Source organism: Cynoglossus semilaevis, chromosome 18 (assembly GCF_000523025.1).
Source record: "Cynoglossus semilaevis isolate Cse_v1.0 chromosome 18, Cse_v1.0, whole genome shotgun sequence".
NCBI classification, from domain to species: Eukaryota; Metazoa; Chordata; class Actinopteri; order Pleuronectiformes; family Cynoglossidae; genus Cynoglossus; species Cynoglossus semilaevis.
Genome location: NC_024324.1, coordinates 4,058,217 through 4,076,868, shown reverse-complemented (window position 1 = coordinate 4,076,868; position 18,652 = coordinate 4,058,217). Strand labels below are relative to the sequence as shown.

The 18,652-nt window shown below is 43.0% G+C and overlaps 5 protein-coding genes and 1 long non-coding RNA gene across 8 annotated transcripts in view; 3 read left to right on the top strand and 3 right to left on the bottom strand.

Moving 5' to 3' along the window:
• LOC103394049 (glutamate-rich protein 4) overlaps nt 1-340 on the top strand; it is a 4,253-nt gene extending 3,913 nt beyond the window's left edge. Inside the window, exon 2 of the mRNA XM_008331184.3 lies at nt 20-340. Coding sequence (XP_008329406.1) covers nt 20-313 — 294 coding nt within the window. The 3' untranslated portion in view covers nt 314-340. The remainder of the gene's footprint in view (nt 1-19) is intronic.
• Nucleotides 1-6,169, bottom strand: aard (alanine and arginine rich domain containing protein). Of its 3 annotated transcripts, XR_003052564.1 has the most exons (6): nt 6,049-6,169; nt 5,741-5,905; nt 1,817-3,252; nt 922-1,735; nt 744-875; nt 1-104 (listed from the first exon to the last, which is right to left on the bottom strand). XR_003052564.1 is itself a non-coding variant. In XM_008331185.3 (2 exons), exons 1-2 carry the CDS (start codon nt 2,042-2,044, stop codon nt 1,613-1,615), a joined length of 351 nt encoding a protein of 116 aa, XP_008329407.1. In that variant the 5' UTR covers nt 2,045-2,866; the 3' UTR covers nt 891-1,612. The 3 variants fall into 3 exon arrangements, 1 of the variants encoding a protein (XP_008329407.1); XR_003052563.1 differs by lacking the exons at nt 1-104; nt 5,741-5,905; nt 6,049-6,169 and having other exon boundaries at nt 747-875; nt 1,817-2,866; XM_008331185.3 differs by lacking the exons at nt 1-104; nt 744-875; nt 5,741-5,905; nt 6,049-6,169 and having other exon boundaries at nt 891-1,735; nt 1,817-2,866.
• rad21b (RAD21 cohesin complex component b) lies at nt 3,971-9,391 on the top strand. The gene is made up of 14 exons (XM_008331186.3): nt 3,971-4,065; nt 5,042-5,244; nt 5,351-5,480; nt 5,788-5,887; nt 6,130-6,236; nt 6,398-6,607; nt 6,696-6,818; nt 6,903-7,031; nt 7,128-7,350; nt 7,439-7,596; nt 7,729-7,874; nt 7,953-8,138; nt 8,247-8,330; nt 8,519-9,391. The coding sequence occupies exons 2-14, from the start codon at nt 5,101-5,103 to the stop codon at nt 8,708-8,710; spliced, it is 1,932 nt and encodes a 643-aa protein (XP_008329408.1). The 5' UTR covers nt 3,971-4,065; nt 5,042-5,100; the 3' UTR covers nt 8,711-9,391.
• Nucleotides 7,957-8,646, bottom strand: LOC112488483 (uncharacterized). The gene is made up of 3 exons (XR_003052565.1): nt 8,514-8,646; nt 8,176-8,433; nt 7,957-8,094 (listed from the first exon to the last, which is right to left on the bottom strand). It is a non-coding gene; the product is annotated as an uncharacterized LOC112488483 (long non-coding RNA).
• Nucleotides 9,392-9,546: 155 nt separating the features above from the next.
• utp23 (UTP23 small subunit processome component) lies at nt 9,547-11,328 on the bottom strand. Its single transcript, XM_008331188.3, has 3 exons — nt 10,904-11,328; nt 10,626-10,800; nt 9,547-10,509 (listed from the first exon to the last, which is right to left on the bottom strand). Exons 1-3 carry the CDS (start codon nt 11,089-11,091, stop codon nt 10,111-10,113), a joined length of 762 nt encoding a protein of 253 aa, XP_008329410.1. The 5' UTR covers nt 11,092-11,328; the 3' UTR covers nt 9,547-10,110.
• Nucleotides 11,329-11,690: 362 nt separating this feature from the next.
• rnf5 (ring finger protein 5) lies at nt 11,691-18,402 on the top strand. The gene is made up of 6 exons (XM_008331187.3): nt 11,691-12,088; nt 16,165-16,183; nt 17,343-17,455; nt 17,536-17,593; nt 17,723-17,834; nt 18,142-18,402. The coding sequence occupies exons 1-6, from the start codon at nt 11,880-11,882 to the stop codon at nt 18,252-18,254; spliced, it is 624 nt and encodes a 207-aa protein (XP_008329409.1). The 5' UTR covers nt 11,691-11,879; the 3' UTR covers nt 18,255-18,402.
• Nucleotides 18,403-18,652: the final 250 nt, after the last annotated feature.

Below are 18,652 nucleotides of genomic sequence, written 5' to 3'. Positions count from 1 at the left end.
TATTTTTTTCTGTCTACAGATGGAAATGCGTTCTCAGGACCAGGCCCTGATCAGGCAGCTGATGGAACTTCACTCTGGCATCCAGGAGCTCAAGCAGGAGCTCTCTGAGGAAGAGGAGGAAAAGGAGACTGATGATGATGATGAGGAGGAAGAGGCCGGCAGCTACTGGGACTCTGAGAGTGAGCGTGGCAGCGTCTACTCCAGCTCAGGGGAGGCGGGGTTTCCCCCCTCATACCTAATGAGGCCCAGATCTCTTCATGCAGGGCTTTTATTCAGGAGGAGGGGGTTCAATAGGAGGAGCTCGGTCCCATAAACGGCACGACTAGCAAAATGAAACACCAGCATCTCTCACAACTTCCTTACATCCCACTAGTGTTTTCTAACAAAATCATGGAAGTACAGGCTTCAACAACAGACCACCACACAGAAAACTACACAGACCACCACACAGACCACCTGTAGCGTCTGTATGTGTATGTTTTTTGAAGTAACATCATGTTAATGTCAGTGAGTTCCAGAACTAACATCCTGTCAGTTTCTGGATCATTTTTGTTTTGTTTTTTTTTTACAAAATGTAAATATAATTTCTGCTCATTTTTTGTAACTTGAACTGTGTGATGTTGGAAACTGACCTGAAGGCAGTTGTTGTTGCCTTTGTGTATTAGTGTTATTAGTGAGTTCAGATGTGAAGTCTGAGTGTGAGGCAGTAACCACAGACACGTCTGTGCTGAAGGCTGACTGACCTTTCATGACTGTAAATCTAACGAATCCAGCACCGCAGCAGGAAACGGTGAAGTTCTTCACATCGTTGTTTGTTTTTTCCTGCAGAGACAAAAGTTCTGTTGACAGTAAGACGCTGTTGTCAGTCCTTCAACCTCGGTCTCCCTGCAGAGATAAAAGTTCTGTTGTCAGTCCTTCAACCTCGGTCTCCGATCTTCACTGTTCACTCTGTTGTTGTTGTTATTAAACAAAGAGTGTCTGAACTGTAGGATAAATTCCAGGTATTTTTTTATGTACCTGAAGTATTTTAAACAGGTACTGTACTGCAGCTGTACAGTATGCCAGTGGAATAAAGAACTGAATAAATAATCAACACTATTTTATTATTGGGTTGTATTTCTTTCTTGTTCTTTAAAGTTTAAAAAAAATCCAGCCAATTTTTTTTCAAATTCTCAACTCCTCTTCTGAAAAGTGCAAACAAAAAAACTAGTACCTGAACTAGCACCAGGAATTAGTACCAGAAACTAAAGACTGTAGTGGTACCTGGAATTAGTGACAGTCCAAGGAACTTGTACCAGATATAGTACTAGGAACTAGACAAAGTACCAGGAATTAGGGACAGTATATTGAGCCAGAATGATTACCAGAAACTAGGTACAGTGCCAGGAACTTGAAATAGTACCAGGAACTAGGACCAATGACAGTTCACCAATGAAAATGATTCTTTATATGGTGATAAAAACCAAACGTTGACGTCGTGTTGAGTCCAGATGAATCCACGTTCCCGTCCTCGTCCTTCAGGAGCTCCAGAATGAACATTGCTGTAGATTCTCGTCTTCCAGTCGTTCTGACTGAAGAACCTCCCGGAGAAGACGCTCACTCCGGGGGCCGACTACTGCTGATCCTCCCCCTCTGCCTCCACTCCTCCCAAACTCTCCCTCCTCAGTCTCTGGATCTCCGTGTTGAGTCCCAGCAGGGTCTGAGCCAGCTGCAGGTCCTGGGAACGCATCTCCAGCTGCAGGACAACAGAGGGCGCCGTCAGAATGACAGATGAACTGTTCTACAGCACAGAGAATATAAAACCAAAAACTCTTACCAGCTCAGACCTCAGCCAGGTTATGGCTCCATCGATCTGCGCCCTCCTCAGCTCCTCGTTGGCCTGGAGGCTGCGGCCGATGCTGAGCGGTCTGACTCTGGGGCCCTGGCACTGTTGGCCGTCTTCTCTGGACTCTCCCGTGGCCTTGAAGGCATTGATCAGTTTGTTCTTGATGTCCTCCAGGACCATGGTGGACAGAGTGTCCTCGCTGTGACTGTCCCGGTCCATGCTGACAGGCTCGGAATGTGCAAGGCAAGCACTTTCTGAGACAGAGGAACAATAACAGCAGCACTTCGTATTTGTTTTTTGTTTTTTCGTAAAACCTTCTTCTGTTGGTCCTCAGCAGGTCCTAGTCCTCCGTCAACATCTCCACCTCTCTGTGTTCCTCTGCCCGGCAGCTGCAATCATCCCCGCGCCTGTCTGGACTTCAACTGGCCTGTTTTGTCATTGTCACTATGGAGAAAAACTCCTGTGGCTGACCCCCCCTCACCTCAACCCTCTCCCCTCCCTTGTCCACCATCACCTCCTCCTCCTCCTCCTCCTTCTTTCCCGTAACACTAATAAGAATGGTGGAAGATCCTGGACAAAGACTATTGTTGCCTCCTAAAAAGAAGTGAAAGGACCCCTCCAACCAACCTCCACCACACCCTCCCCTCCCCCCACTGCTCCCCCCTTCTTTTTTTTTCTTTTTCTCAGCCTGTCCCGCCTCTATACAACTCCAGTGTGAGAAATGTGTGCTGAGTGAGCTCTCATTTGGACACAGTGTAAACCTGTGTGTGTGTTTTGTGCACAGAATCCATCCCGGCCCCCAGTGGACTGTTGGGCTGCATCTCCCCTAAATAAGACCTGCTTGTCAGCTTTGGGAGACGGACAGGTTGGTTAAAGGGGGGAGACACCGTGGGCTTCAGTGGGAGCTGATTCACACACACAAAGAACGACCTACAGTGAAATACAAGCAGGGTCTTTGTGCCCAAGATAAGTCCGATCCCTCCGGGATTTGTGGGACGGTTTTTGGCAGAGATGAACTCTCCCTCCCTCTCTCTCTCTCTCTCTTCTGCTGCAGACATGTAAAAAGGTTTGCTGGAGTTCCCTCTGCCTCCTGACTCATGAGTCTGGCTCTGAGGTCTGAGAGCACAGGGCGGTGTCACAAGGAACTGTAAAAGACTGAAGTGAGACCTCGTGCTGCCAAGAGTTCATTAAAACCCTCTCCACCCAGTGACTGGTGACTTGTCAGAGCTCGTAAGATCTGAGCTATGACTCCATTCGTGCAGAGGTCTGCGGAGCGTGAGAAGAGGCCAGAGGCATCCGACCGTCCAGGGCTGAAGGTCAAGGAAGCAGAGTGTCGTCTGACAACAATGACAGGCTGCCGGGGCCGAGCGGCGGACGCTGGACGGACGGTCTTCAGATGATCACGCCAACCTTTTAAAGTCCTAACACTTTACAAAAATAAAGTATAAACATCAGCTGTTACATCATACATGTATTTACTGCTGGAATTTAAAAAGAGTCCTAGTATTGTATCAACAGAGAGATCATCAGTGTCGTGTTGGCCGCAATTAGACTAATAATAATAGAATCCCTTTAAAATATACAAAATGTAATATTTTTAAATAACTTATTCTTTATTTTAATTTTGCTCCGTGACTAATATTTGATAAGACACGAGGCAAGTACATTTTCTTTCCCATTAATTAGTTTAGATAACTTTTCTGCCCTCTAGCGGTGCATGTAATGTGTGCAGGCTTTCACAGGAACCTGCTAGTGTCTTGGCACGAGTTTTCATTTGGTTTATTTACATAGTAAATAATTAATAAAAGCTGGAAGAACAAAGTTTGTGTCTAACCTAACAGTGGATTCGGTGACGTGGTAAATGGGGAGATATGTGTCCCTCAACTATAGTCAGGGAGGTTTTATATTTTTATATCCATTTATGAACCCATCCATCCATCCCATCTGATTACCTGTCCATCCATCCATCCATCCCTACTGCATCCACCAGTTCATTACTCCTCTATCACTTCATCCAATTATAGCTATCAACTCATCCATCCATCACTCAATCATCACGTCATCCATTAAATCTACCCCTCTATCATCCATTCATCCCTCTCTCTCCCTCTCTCTCTCCCTCTCTCTGTTAATCAGTGAAGCAGGAGGAGACCGTTCGCCATCTTGTATATTTATTTGGAGGAAGAGGAGAATCAGCTGCGACCGGTAAAAAAACGACAAGAACACAAAACGGCTCAGCGGTGAGTCCTAAAAAAAAAAAAAAAACTAAAGTACGAACATTACCTCTGCACTGTGCTGTGTGTGCGCGCGCAGCACTCATGCATGTGTGCAGTGTCAGAGTATTCTCATGTTAATGCATCACGTCAGCGGTCAGTATCCTGAACCTGCAACGCGGTGACAGTTACCTGCCGTAAACCACGCCGCAGCGGGTATTTATGATGATGTCACGATGAAACTGACGTGTACTTCACATGTTCATATGTTTAGATACACGCGTGTGTTTACAGTATGTGAACTCCTCATCACCTGAAGGACACATTCACCAACACTGACTGGTCTTGCGTTTACGTGTAAATATATGAATGAGTACAAACTGTCTGTTTGACTGTCGTAAACAACCGGCAGGATGTAAACATGTAAACACCGACTCGAATCAGCGGGGATCGATTTGACGAAGTCTGAGTCCGAGCTTTGATTTGAAATTGCGATATTTCAAAACCACATTCTACATTACCATACCAAGTCATAAAAAACATAGGTTTCTATCAGGTATCCTCAACCTGAGGGTCCAGGGCCAGGTTTTGGACACCACACAAATCCTGGCCTGTCCTTAGATATATGAATTTATTTTTCACTTTTCATTAATATCTAATTTTTTATAGTATTTTATAACATTCATGCAATCTTTCTGCATGTAAAAATGTAATAATAAAAGTACTTCATTGTTGACAATTTACTTTTCTGCCACAAACAATAGTTTTCTAGCTTTTATTTGAGTAGCTAAATACTGTGTGTGAAGTATTGTAGTTATGGAATATGCATGTACAGTATTTGGTACATGCTCCCTATTTTTAATTGAATAATTTGTGTTGTTTTGCCAGATTAATATTGAAGTATGATGTAGAAATATAATTATAATTATCTAGTTCGTGTTTGTGATACTGCAGTTGTTTTGTACCTGCTTTTAAAAAAAACAAAAAACCTTTTCTGTTCCAGGCCTGACGTCCCCCTCCCTCCCCCTTTTCCCCCTGTGGTGAGAAAACACCCAGGAGTTCATGTTCTACGCTCACTTTGTCCTCAGCAAACGTGGGCCGCTGGCCAAAATCTGGCTGGCGGCCCACTGGGACAAGAAGCTGACCAAAGCACACGTGTTTGAGTGCAACCTGGAGAGCAGCGTGGAGAGCATCATCTCACCCAAGGTGATCGGCGCCCCCTACTGTCACCGTGACACATTATGCACCATTACGGTAATGCGTTAATGTAGATGAGAGAGAAAACTCACAAAGAAACTTGTCAATCTGACAGGTGAAAATGGCTCTGAGGACCTCAGGGCACCTCCTGCTGGGCGTGGTGAGGATCTACCACAGGAAGGCCAAGTACCTGCTGGCCGACTGTAACGAGGCCTTCATTAAGATCAAGATGGCCTTCAGACCAGGTGGACACGGATTATTGATGTTTGTAACCACGGTTTGAGCCTCGCCGCACATTTTTTAAATGTTTGGTAAAAGTTTAAGGACGGATACTGTACACTTAGTTTCACAATTTAAGGCTATAATAAAACATAGGAAGTAAAAGTGAGAGACTTTGATGGCACAGATACAATTTCAGAATAAAACAGGAAGGAAAATATATCCAAAATATTCACATCCAATCAGTAATGACCGTAGTATTTTTGAGTGTGTGTGTATTTCTTACATGTCACATGTATTGTTACCTCCTTCTCCTCCTCTATGGTGTTCCAGGAGTGGTGGATCTTCCGGAGGAGAACAGGGAAGCGGCCTACAACGCCATCACTCTGCCGGAGGAGTTCCATGATTTCGACCAACCGCTGCCAGACCTGGAGTGAGTCCTCAGTGAGCGCTGTGACCAGGAAGCAGCATCAGTTTATAATGTTAACATTTTCATTAGCGGTTTATAGTTTCAATCATTAGCTTTCCTGAGAAGGACATAATATTAACTTTGTAAATTACGATCCCATTAAGAGGAAAACAGGGAGTACACACCGGCCGCAGGAAAGACTGATGTGGATTTTCTTTCCCCGCCTTGACCTCTGACCTTACACTGAATTTCTTTTGTCTCTGCAGTGACCTTGACATTGCTCAGCAGTTTAACTTGAACCAGAGCAGGGTGGAGGAGATCACCATGAGGGAGGAGGTGGGCAACCTCAACCTGCTGCAGGACAACGACTTTGGTGAGTGGAGCTCTTCTGCCACAGTCTGTTTACACTGGTGCAGTGATGCCTCTGCTGTCCTAGGAACAAGATGAATAATAATAATAATACTATTAATAATGATACTGATGAAGATAAAACTTTAGTAAAATCGACTATGTCCAAACTGTCAAAATGAACAGCTGATTTCGGGATGGACGACCGGGAGATGATGCGAGAGGAGAACGCGTTCGAGGTGGACATCATGGGAGCTTCGGCTTCCAACCTGCTGCTGGAGGCTGAAGGTGGCACTAACCAGATGACTGACAAGGCCAACCACCTGGAGTACGATGAGCAGTACAAAGACGACTTTGGAGACAACCCCATGGAGAGCAATGAGGGAGGCATGCTGGGTAAAAAAAACAAACAAAACAAAACTATATTTCACACAAAAAAATACCACAATACCAGTTTTGCCGACGGCGTGATATTTTTGTCTAGTGGACAAACTTCTGAGTAATGAGGACGGAGGCGGCATCTTTGACGACCCTCCCGCCATCACAGAGAGCGTGATGATGCCTCAGGACCATGGGGACGATGAGGACGACTTTGACGCGCTCTCAGGTCTGTGAATGTAATCAAGACAGCTTAGTTTGTGCAGTTCCGTCACTGTCCAGTAGTGAGTGTTTGTCATTGTGTGTTTGTCAGCCGGAGTACCTGACAGTCCAGACTCAGGCCCGACTGAGCCGCTTCCAGCTATGGCCGACCAATTAGAACAGACCAGCATGGTTCATAATGAGGAGGAGACCTTCGCCCTGGAGCCTATTGACATCACAGGTAATTCTTCTGGATCTTCAGTGTAACCTAGTGTCATGTCCTGGTCCTGTAGACGAGGTCCGGATCAACTGGTGATCCATATTTGGACGTTTGCAGTTAAGGAGACCAAGGCCAAGCGTAAGAGGAAACTGATCGTGGACAGTGTGAAGGAACTGGACAGTAAAACCATCCGTGCCCAGCTGTCCGACTACTCTGACATCGTCACTACGCTGGATTTGGCTCCTCCCACTAAGAAGCTGATGATGTGGAAGGAGACCGGGGGGGTGGAGAAGCTGTTCTCCCTGCCTGCTCAGCCTCTGTGGAACGTCAGGCTGCTCAAGGTTATGAAGATGACGACGTCGTCTTTAACCGCGTTCCCATTTTTCCACAGCATGAATTTGATGTGTTTTGTCCTGGTTCTTCAAATCGATGTTCACACGATGTCTGACACCGCTGGTACCAGACGAGCTGAGGAAGAGGAGGAAAGGTGGAGAGGCGGACAGTCTGGATGAGTTCCTCAAAGACCTGGAGAACCCAGAGGTGCCCAGAGAAGACGTTACTGGAAACCAGCAGAGGGACATCATGGGTAAAATAAAAAATCAAACCAAAAAAAAAAAATCAAATCAAAAGAAAAGAAATTCAGCTACTATAAAGAATATCTTTTGTATTTTTAGCTTTTTTTAAAAAACGTCCTACTTGTTTCGTTATTTGCCCCCAGACCAGACCCTCACGGAGGAGGCCAGTGTTCTCCAAGCGTCTGCAGTGGAGGGCAGCAGGACGACTCTGGACGACTCGGTCATGCCCCCACCGTCTTCTCAGCGAGGCCTGAAGCGCAAATCACAGGACGCAGAGCCTGATCTACCAGTGAGTAGAAACAGCTGCTGATTACAGCATAACAACTTTTGTTTTTTTTCATCATATTCTCAAATGATCTCTTTTCAGATGGGGGCTTTGGAAGAGCAGCAGCAGGAGACGTCCACAGTCGGTAATGTGTCCCAGCAGTTGGAGTCTTCCACCACTGTGGAGCTTCCACCTGAGGAGACCAGCACCAACATCAGCCAGCTGATAGAGCTGGACCTACTGGCTGACAAGGACAAGAAAAAAGGCGATGAAGACTCTGATGAAGAAGTGAGAAAAAAAAACACAAAATTATTTGTATGTTTACCATAAGCATGAACATGAACCTGTAGCCTCCTGTTAGCAACCAGTGCTGATGTGGGTTTTTCTCTACATCAGGAGGACGAGGCACAGGGAGGAGACCAGGATCAGGAGGAGAGAAGGTGGAACAAAAGAACTCAGCAGATGCTGCATGGTCTACAGGTGAGTGTGTGTCCACCTGCAGGTCACCTGTTTTACTGCGACCACTCTGGAGTTCTCCCAGAATAAGTAAAAGTGATGTCCGTGATCTGTGTACGCTCTGTTACTGTAGTATTTTGAAGAAAAGCTCTGAATTACAACATGACAAAATCCTAACCCTTCACCTCTCTGGCTCTTCTGCCTCACCTCAGAGAGTGATGACCAAGACGGGCACCCAGTCGGTCAGTCTGCTCGACCTCTGCCGGAACAACAACAGGAAGCAGGCGGCCGCCAAGTTCTACAGCTTCCTGGTCCTGAAGAAGCAGCAGGCGGTGGAGCTGGTGCAGGAGGAGCCGTACAGTGACATCATCGCCACACCTGGGCCTCGATTCAACATCATTTAGAAAGACAGTGTCAACAGTAGGGACTCTCTCTCCTGACTTCACAGTTTTAGCTTTACCATGGAGGGCAGCGAGCAAATGGCCGTGACCTGTCCTGCTGGGAAAAAGAAGAAAACTTTAAAGCACTTAAAACTGCAAACAAATCATTCAAAATAAGCAAAAAGAGGTTTTAAATATTAAAACAGCTGGTTCACTCAGTTATATGCACAATAATTGTTGCCAAAATAGATAGAGAAATCAGTCCTCCATAAACTACAGAAGTGTTGACTTTAAATTAAAGAAAAAACTTTGTTTTTCTGAAGAATATTTTTAAGTTGAATGTATTTCACATGTATTACCTTGTATCAGTGGAGCATGTCATTTGTTTAAACTAAAAAGAATTAAGTAAATCCAATCTACTTACATACTAAACAGTAAATTACCGTAAATATGAAGGGTTCCATTTTTGATCACCTCTTCTTTTATCATTTGTAGCTACAGTTATTAACCAAGTTGGCTTTGGTGCTACATATAATTTAACCTTGTGGTTTTAAGGTTAACATTAAGGAAGTTTCTCATTTAAAAAAGAAAAACATGAACAGATGAAATCTCACTTGTTTCTTAGCACGTTAAGTATGAAAACACCAGGATGGCCTGTACAAATACATACAATATACTCCAACTCCAAATATAAACAAGCCAAAAGGAATGACAAAGAAAAAAAAATGTTTTAAGTTGTCGTGGGTTTATATTTGTGATTAATATAAAACTGAATGGGTTCCTGTATGGAGTCCATTACTGAGTATTGAATATTTTACCTGCAGTAGAACCGCAACAGAAGCAACTTCTCAATCACTGTATGGATGACGTGTGAATTTATGTATTGGTGTATAAGGAGAGATGTGGGGCAGGAATAGATCATTTTAATTTTAGAGGGTGTAATATAAAGGACATGGAATAATGTGCAAATGGACACATTTTTCTGTTGTTGTTGTTAAGTCTCTGAAAACATCAGACGCCACAATATTAAAACTGTGACTGCTCTTCTTCCCAGCGTCTCTGATGATCTACTGCATAACCTCCATGGCATGAAACGTCAAATCATTATACACTGAACTTTTTAACCGTGTGCCTGTGAAACGGATTTTATATTTGGTAAAAAAAAAAAAAAAAATACAAATCCTGTGTGTATCTCTACAATATTACAGTGTTTCTGAACAGTTTTAGTCTCTTGCCTGCCAAGTCTTGAAAAATACTGCAAAACTTCCAAAATAAAAGCATTTCAAAGCTGCATGTTGTGATTATTCAAGCTGGTGAAAATTAATTAATAAGTATAACTGGTACAGATTAATAGGTTTAACCATTTTGACAATTAAATGTATTTTTTTTATCAATCAAAAAAAAGGTGTCTGTCCTCCTGTCAGTCATGTATTATTAATTGCAGCGGCAGGCCCATCAGCTGCACCGTCTGTTTTCCGTCTCTTGTGTCGACTCCTTTTCTTCTTCTCCCCCTCCTCTGGCTTCTTCAGCTGCAGCGTGGGACCTTTCTTCTTCTTCTTCAGGCAGCTCAGAGGGTTAGGGTTGCTCTGTTTCCTTTTCCTCTTTTTTCCTCGCCTCTCTCCGCCCTTCCCGCTGATTCCTTGCTCCTCTTTCAGGCTGCGGATGCTCTGCTGCTGGGCCGGGCTCACCAGTTCCCCCAGCTGAACGGCCTGCACGTGGTCCAGTGACGACTGACTGGGTTTGTCCAGAACGATGGTGTTGAGGATGATGTAGAGCAGAGGAACCCCGGGGATGCTCTTTAGTCCTGTAGTGACTGTGAAGTCCTAGATATGGTGTGGAGATGAGAGTTTCTACAATCCTCAATCACATACATTTTATTTTTAGCACTTACACCTTTAAACAGCACAAACAAGAGAGTGTATGATCACATATTCCTCACCTGGGTGGCTACAAAGTAGTGGTGTGGGTTTGTTTTATCCAACATGGAAAGCAGACACTCTGAAGCAGAGACTGGACTTTTGAAATGTGGACATCTCCTGACCTGGAACCTCTGTAGGATTAACTTAGCTCCGTACAGTTCCTTCCCCAGAGTCTCCAGCTCTTTAAGCGCACAGCTAAGAGGAATCAGTGCCACAAAACACAGAGTGATTATATGGATACTAATAACAGAAAAAACAACCGTGTGCATGTGATTCGGTTAAACATCGATCTACTCACCTTGTTGTGCAGAGCTGCACTTCGCCCATCAGATACTTGGGCAGTTGCTCCTTAATTTGGATCTTGTTTTTCAGAGCTGCCTGACAAAATGTTCCATCTAAGAGGATCTGAAAGGGTTGCCTGAAATTAAAGTTGTATTTGTAGAAGCTGATGGTTTTCTTAGCTTGTTTCTGTCTCTTGATCTTCATGGTTTTCGGGGAGTGAAATTAAAACAACTCCTTATGAATAAAAACGTTTCTATTTCTATAGAAAAAATATGAATTTAAACAAAATTTTTTTTAACAGGATCACACACAAAAGACTATATTATTCACTAAGAATCCCAGCATGTGTGTAGCTTCAGTACACAACATGCTTGCGGTACTGGCACCTAATGAAACCGTCCAGAAACAAACCTCCAACTAAAGGTTCCGTTTGTTTTTCTTTTGCGAGTTACAATTTGTTTCTCCAATGAAAGATTATAAAAAAAAAATTAAAAACAATATTACACGTGTACAAAATATTTCCAAAGACGAAAGAAGAGATAAATAGAGAGAGAACGTGAGGATCCCTAAAATATACATATTATATTAACTAAAAATGTTTAATAAATCTCGTTGAACTTTGTAACTTTCTAACAATACAAATATTCAACTTCAACTTTGTTTTATGGTTAAGTTTACAAAAATATTGCTTATCTCCAGGTACTTTTTTTTCTACAAAAGTCGTACTGTATTTGGTATAATTATTTTTTTACATTTGTGTTTTAAAGCGTCTTTGATTACATCCTTTTCCCCATAAACGGAAGCGGAAGTGTCCATATAGAGTTCCGTCAACGACAGCGCCTCCAATTGGCAGTGTCGGTGTTGATGATGACACTTGTCGTTTCCCCTGACTAGACAAGAGCAAACCGTGTACGTTTGTTTCGGCTCGGGCCCTTTGTGGGTTGGATTCGGTCGGTGCTTTACCTTCCTTAGTGGGTTATACGGCAAATATAATGGCGGCCGCAGGTCCCCGGTCGTCGAGTGACGGCGGGCCGGCGAACAGAGGAGGATATTCGGCCGGGGAGAACAGCAACGATCGCGACGGCGGCGGCAGCAACAGCAACAGCGGGGAAGGAGAACGGGACCGGGCCACCTTCGAGTGCAACATTTGTTTGGACACTGCCACAGACGCTGTCATCAGTATGTGCGGACACTTGTTCTGGTAGGAGACGAGACCGGGGTGGGGGCAGTGGGGGCAGTTCGGGTGTGTGGAGGTGTCTGGGGTTGTTTACATTGACTGGATTGATTGTTTTACCATATGTTCGGCCTCATTTAATATCTGCTGGGGTAATTAGAAAGCAGAACGACATTAAAAGACTCTGCTTCGTGTGGGATAGTGGTGGGTTCTGGTCCAGGTTTTCTGTGAACCACATTGGAAAAAAAAAAAAAAAAAAAAAGCGTCTGAACTTTTTCCACTCCCTGATCATGTAAAATGCCTGCGGTCCAACTGCTCCACATGTGATTAGAAACTATGTAAATCTGCTGCATATTTTACACATTTATGACTTTGTTTATTTGGTATTATAATCTAAGATAAGAACTGCAGAGTTTGTCAGATTTCTGGAGGATTATTTCAGCTTTTATATTTTTAAGTTGATAAACACTAATAATAGATAATAATCTAAGAGCTTTTATATTTTTAAGTTGATAAACACAAAACTGTTGTTACTTCCTTTTTTTTTGGTAAAAACCCAAAAATTATTAGTACAGTTGCAGGAGATCTTTAAAACTTAACAAAAACCCGCATAAAAGTTAGCTAAAATATAACAAAACACTATAAGTACAACTAGGAATTATCAAAGGTCTGAAAAAATAAAATTAGAAAATGCGAAAAGATACTAATCATGAGGATCATGATGCAAAAATCATTAAAAACGTTCATGTAAACAACCAAGGAAAATATGTAAAAGATGACTATGAAAACAAAAAGACTCAAAACAACCCAAGAAGATGGCACAGAACAGTTCTATAGAAGTGCCCAGGTTCTTGTGCAGACAATAAATGTCAGGTAATCATAAAAAAATGAGGCTAAAATACATGTTGCTAATAGCTTATCTTATGCACTGATCTTGTCGAGGAAGTGAGCCGATCTGATCAAATTGTAAAGGTTCGTGTAGGTCAGAGGTCACAGCTGCAGCCAGTGTCTCATAGGATCTCTGAGGCGTGCTGCATAAACTGCCAGTAACGCATTACCTTGTTGGTGGAGGTGAAACAGGCAAAGATTGTTGATCATTAGCAGCAGACCACAGGCTTTAATGAGGTTTGCCCTTTCTGACACCAGTCCGTCTGGTAATTATTAACGTGTCCTTCTTCCTTTATATTATGTGATCGTTGTTAATATTTTATAAACTAACTCGGGTATCCCGATCGGATTTGGTCCCCTAGTTTTGACCTTTCACATGATAAGAAGATTCACTTTCTTTGATTATAATTACAATGTGAATATCATATTTCACTCCTTGTTTACAAACATCGTCCAATCAAGTGGCGTCTAAAATCCTCTATTGTTAGTCAGACGTGTGTGTGTGTTTGTGTCTCATTAATGACTGGTGTTGACTGACGGCTGTTGTTGTTGATCACAGGTGGTGGGCGCTAATAGGTGATTAAGGCCAAGAGCGTCACCCAGGAGTCAAACCTGGGTCTGTGATAATAACATGTGTAACCTTGTAGTGTTTGTGACTCACAGGAGGAAACGTCTGGGGTTTAAATGAAGATGACCTGAGTGGCCCTGAGTGCTAGCCAATCAGATCGCTGTTCACTGTGACATTTAGACCAAGAATCACCATATTGCACCGGAGCAAATTGAGATGTTTAGTTGTAACTAAATATTTGTTGAATAATGGTTTGGCGTTGTACAGACAACGTGACTGAAGTCGCTACAGTCCTGACTTATTTTTCACAGTAGCTGTGAAGTATTTTGACTAATTTTCGGGACTTAGTTAGACGTTGCACTGGTCATCGTATTAGGAACAGTTTCTCCAAACACTGAGATTAAACATTTTGTCTATGACTAATTTTGAAAGAAAAAGAAAAACGTTGTCTTAATTATGTGAGCCACAACCCTTCAAAGATATCTTGCTATGCTGACGACTTAGTGAGTTATATCACAGAAGTTGTTTGTGCTTCTCATGGACATGATGAAGATGCTGTGGTGTTCTAACATACATGACATAGATGCTGTAGTGTTTGCGGCTGATGTAACGCTGTCTCCAGGTGACTCTGCTGCTGCTGTGAACCCTGATGATGAAACTATCAGTAAGAACGAGCATCACTGATGTCAGCTCACCTGTTAATGGTCTCTCTCTCTCTCTTTTTTTCTTTTTCTTTTTACATGGCTCTGCCTGTTCGGTGTCACAGTGATCTTCTCCGCCCCGGTCTGTCTCTCTCTCTCTGTGTGTGTTACAAGAACATGATGATTAAACTCTGATACAGACCATTTCTTCACACTTTCAGATCTGACATTTCACCATCACTTCTGTTTAGTAATTCAGGAGTTTGGTAATCAAAGAAGTCAAAAGCCTGCCTGGAACACTGAGCCTTGTCTAACCCGTCATCACATATCTTATTAGCTGGAAGAGTATGTGAATAATTTAAAGGTGTTTGATCTCTGACTGTTTTACACGGAGCTGGTGGAAGTCAGCCTCTGTATTTGGAACACTCTAATAAATCTGGTTTTATCTCCTTACTGGAAAACATATAAAGATTTTTACAGGCGTCCGTATTGCCTAACTGTTCGCAGTTCACTGGCCTGTCAGCCAAAAAAATAAATTGGTGTCTGCAGCAGACTCCAGTCTACACTACTGACCAAGAGGTTGATTTTTCTGCCCACATAGATAAACTCCCAGCAGAGATTTGTGAATTTTTTACAATAACAATAATATTTTTCATCTCAATATACTCTTTGGTAGTAATTTGTGTAGGTAATCCAGTTGGCTGTGGATTAGGATTGGTGATCAGGCTGGGTCTTTATGAGGCCTACCTGGGGTGGGTGTATCAGAAACAACCAATTAAATCCTCGGAGACTCGAGCACATCTGAGGGTTTTTTTTCTGCGTGAAAGAAAAACAAGAGGTCAACAATTCTAATATGAAAAAGTAGAGACTTTTTTTCTGTATTTTGCTGGAACAGACAGAAAATAACAGCAGGTAGATGTACAGTGTGTGTTTCATGAAGCCTGACTATCGACTTGACAACAACCTCCGTGTGTGAGCTTCCTCTGGGAGTTAAGATCTTCTGTGGACTCACAGAAACAGGCAGGACTTGTTTTTTGTCACATTGTCAGAAACCTAACTTAGACATTTCAGTCCTTCCCTGACACTGCTAGGTGCACCAGGAAAAACAGGTCTGTGTATCAGCCTGCAGGCTGGTGCATGCCTACACAAACAAACAAGTGCATCGGCGTCACCATTACTGCACTGGAAGATTTAAAACAGAACCAAAGCCTATCCTTGAAAACACACGTTACAGTGTAAACACAGTGAGGATGAGAGTTTTTGACTTAGCAGCGTGTGTGTTTGTGTACAGAACAGCAACCACCATGTTGCGCCTGAGAAATGCATTCCTGTGGATTCTGGGAGCTGAACAGAATGCATGGCTTGAGTTAACGTAACAAACTCTGCTCTGATTGGACGAGGTGCAACATACATGAAAAATGACTGCTAAATTAGAGTAACGCTTCAGTTATTCTCACATCTTTCCGCCACTTCTGTTGTTGTTCCGTTGCGTACTTGGCGTTGAGCACGATCTGGGTTTCACACCCCAGACCATCAGCCAGACTTTTCTCCGTTCTTCAGGCTCGGAAGTTAAATGAAGCTCACGATGGACGCAGTCAAACTTCCCAGGTGTGAAAGCAGAGGACGGTTTAATCAGAGATGACGAGGGGACCGTCTGTCGTCTTTCTGATACAGTCTTGGCCGGACTGGGATGGGAAGTGTTAGATGTAGAAACTGTCAAGTTGGCAACAGCCGTGTCAAAACTCTCACCAAAATGTCTTGGTGTTTGTGCCAACTTGATGTTGTTTGCCGGCTCCCTCCCTGAGAGCAGCTACACTGAAATAAGAGATTTGTTCAGGTTAGAAACAACAGGTGATGAGAGTGACATCTTACAATATTTATGCTGTTGTATCTTAAAGAGCTTGAAGTAAGTGTGTATTGTGTTTTTAAAAGAGGAGAAAAGATCAGTGAAGCCGAGGAGGTCAGCTGACAGTCACTCATACTTTTCTGTTTCTCTGTGTTCACAGCTGGCCCTGTCTGCATCAAGTGAGTATTGACTCTTTTCTTCTCCATTTTTCTTCCTATTGATTTTACATCAGTATAAACTGTGTTTTGAAGGAAACACACAGTCACATCCAAGTCAAGTCCAGAGGAACACCTTCTCTGTTACTGTTAAACCTGGAATCTATTCACAGAAGATCTATGGGCGGCAACTGTTTTATGGCCACTGTAGTGGACTTTGTTCTGATGACTATGGCTCTGTGTTCTATGTAGGAGTTCACTTATACATCTGTGTCATTATGAAATAAATAAACCTGAGAAAGACCAAATATTTATTTCAAGACATAAAAATTAATAGTAGTAGCGGTCTGAGTTGTTTACCAACTTCAGTATCGATAACCACACCTAACGGTTGACTTAGACCAGATTAAAGGTGTTAATGCACTTACTAGCACTACTGTTTACTGCAGCCTCCTCTGCTGCTGTTTATTTAAAGGTTTAGTGCTGCCTCTTTTATTTCTTTTTGTTATTTGCTAACGATTCCACACTGATGTCCACTGAGACATTTAAAGATGTGCTGCTGTAGAACACACAAGAATCTGTTGGTTCACTCCTGTCTGTCTCGGTTTGTTTCGGTCATAATCATTCAGGCTTTTCAGTTTGAAATCGATTGACTGAGTTACTCTGATTAAAGCACTGAGGTGTTTCAAACTAAGTCACTCCAGGCACTGAAATTTAAAACCCGGTCTAAGTTGTAGGGCCGAACAGGAATAACTTGTACTGACAATGATTTAACCAGATATGAAGAATTTCGCAACAGACATTTTCTTTAAAAAAAAAAAAGAATAAATTTACTTTAAGCTAAGTGAGAATATTGTTACTTGAGGTTGAAACGTGGTTTGAGAGGGAAATCTACGAGAATTCGTTTTTCGGCGCTGTTTTTAGAAGGGTGTATTGAGGATAATGTAAAACGGTTTTAGATATTCTGGAGGACGGTACGCTGAGCCAGAGTTGTCTCGGTTAATCGGTCATCTGGGGATGACTGCAGTCGGATGGACGGGATTAGAGATGAGGGGAGCAGCCGAGGTCAGAGAGGCAGGGTTCACATTCATACATACGTGTGAGACAGAAACTGGTGACGCCCTGCTTTACTGTGTCTAAACTGTACTATAAACTGTAATGACACCTCATGTTCCCCCCCTAGTGGTTGGAAACACAGCCCAGCAGACAGCAGTGTCCTGTGTGTAAGGCAGGCATCAGCAGAGATAAAGTCATCCCACTGTACGGCCGAGGCAGCTCCAGCCAGGAGGACCCCAGGTGCACTCTTGTTCTTGTGTCTATTATTGTGCTAATGTCACGGTTGCTCTCAATAATCGTGCGTCTGCGTCGGTGCTCAGGTTGAAAACTCCACCTCGGCCTCAGGGACAGAGAACAGAGCCAGAGAGCAGAGGCGGGGTGAGTCCTCTTTCCATTCCACCATTTTCTTTCAAAAACAGCAAGGCGGTGTTTCTCCGTGCTCGCTGCGTTGTTTAGACACACTTCCTGTTTTTGTTTTAACTTTGTGTTTTTTTTTCCTGTGTGCAGATGTTTCAAGGTTTCGGGGACACAGGCTTTCACATGTCGTTTGGCATCGGTGCTTTTCCCTTTGGCTTTTTCACGACAGTCTTCAACACCAACGACGCATTTCACAGAGCAGGTAAACGTACACACACATCAGGAGACCATGAGAAACATACATCCAAGACTGGGGAATTAAACCATTGATTGAACCACAAGGGAGGCTCTGTAATGGGTTCGAGCTGCATTTCAGATTTCAATTAATCCAATTTTTATATTTTATGTGGAAACATTGCATTTAATTTTTGAATTGTGTTACTTATTCTTAGCTATGATTGTTCACTCAGTTGAGCAGCCCTGATTAATAAATATAGACGCTCCAATGAAATAGAAGACATTCAAAGTCAATAACCTGTTTCCCTCTTTGTCCTTCGTTCCACCTTCAGATCAGTATCCTGGTGATCATCAGGGCAATGGCAACAATGAAAACAACAACTGGCAAGACTCCCTTTTCCTGTTTGTGGCCATTTTCTTCTTCTTCTGGCTGCTGAGCGTGTGATTGATGCTGGAAGAAGAATCACAAAAAGAAGAAAATGGTGGATATTCAGACAGTGGATCAGCACGAGGGAGGAGTGTGACGACACAAAACCCACGACAAACATGAACCTCATACTTAAACAAAGTCTCTCTCTCACACACACACACATACGAAGTCTCTCTCTCTCACACACACACATACATACACACACACACTGGTGTTACACATTTTCACACAGGTATTAATCTTGATAAAAGTGTGTAGCAATTTGTTTGATCTCAACAGGGACAAGAATGGGTTTTTTTTTCTCCTCCTACTGGAAAAGGCAGGTTGACTTTTGTAGAGAAAACAACGGCTTTCATGTTGTTTTGATATTATTTTATTTTTTTAATGCAAGAAATACTCAAAGGGCAGTGTAT

Excerpts from the sequence above, each read along its gene's own strand:
- rnf5 (XM_008331187.3), top strand. The coding sequence starts at position 11,880 with ATGGCGGCCGCAGGTCCCCGGTCGTCGAGTGACGGCGGGCCGGCGAAC. Across the intron at positions 17,594-17,722 it reads AGCCAGAGAGCAGAGGCGGG|ATGTTTCAAGGTTTCGGGGA; the intron begins GTGAGTCCTCTT and ends TCCTGTGTGCAG. Across the intron at positions 17,835-18,141 it reads CGACGCATTTCACAGAGCAG|ATCAGTATCCTGGTGATCAT; the intron begins GTAAACGTACAC and ends TTCCACCTTCAG.
- utp23 (XM_008331188.3), bottom strand. The coding sequence starts at position 11,091 with ATGAAGATCAAGAGACAGAAACAAGCTAAGAAAACCATCAGCTTCTAC. Across the intron at positions 10,801-10,903 it reads GTGCAGCTCTGCACAACAAG|CTGTGCGCTTAAAGAGCTGG; the intron begins GTGAGTAGATCG and ends GATTCCTCTTAG. Across the intron at positions 10,510-10,625 it reads ACTACTTTGTAGCCACCCAG|GACTTCACAGTCACTACAGG; the intron begins GTGAGGAATATG and ends CACCATATCTAG.
- aard (XM_008331185.3), bottom strand. The coding sequence starts at position 2,044 with ATGGACCGGGACAGTCACAGCGAGGACACTCTGTCCACCATGGTCCTG. Across the intron at positions 1,736-1,816 it reads CCTGGCTGAGGTCTGAGCTG|CTGGAGATGCGTTCCCAGGA; the intron begins GTAAGAGTTTTT and ends GTTGTCCTGCAG.
- rad21b (XM_008331186.3), top strand. The coding sequence starts at position 5,101 with ATGTTCTACGCTCACTTTGTCCTCAGCAAACGTGGGCCGCTGGCCAAA. Across the intron at positions 8,139-8,246 it reads ATGAAGACTCTGATGAAGAA|GAGGACGAGGCACAGGGAGG; the intron begins GTGAGAAAAAAA and ends TCTCTACATCAG. Across the intron at positions 8,331-8,518 it reads AGATGCTGCATGGTCTACAG|AGAGTGATGACCAAGACGGG; the intron begins GTGAGTGTGTGT and ends GCCTCACCTCAG.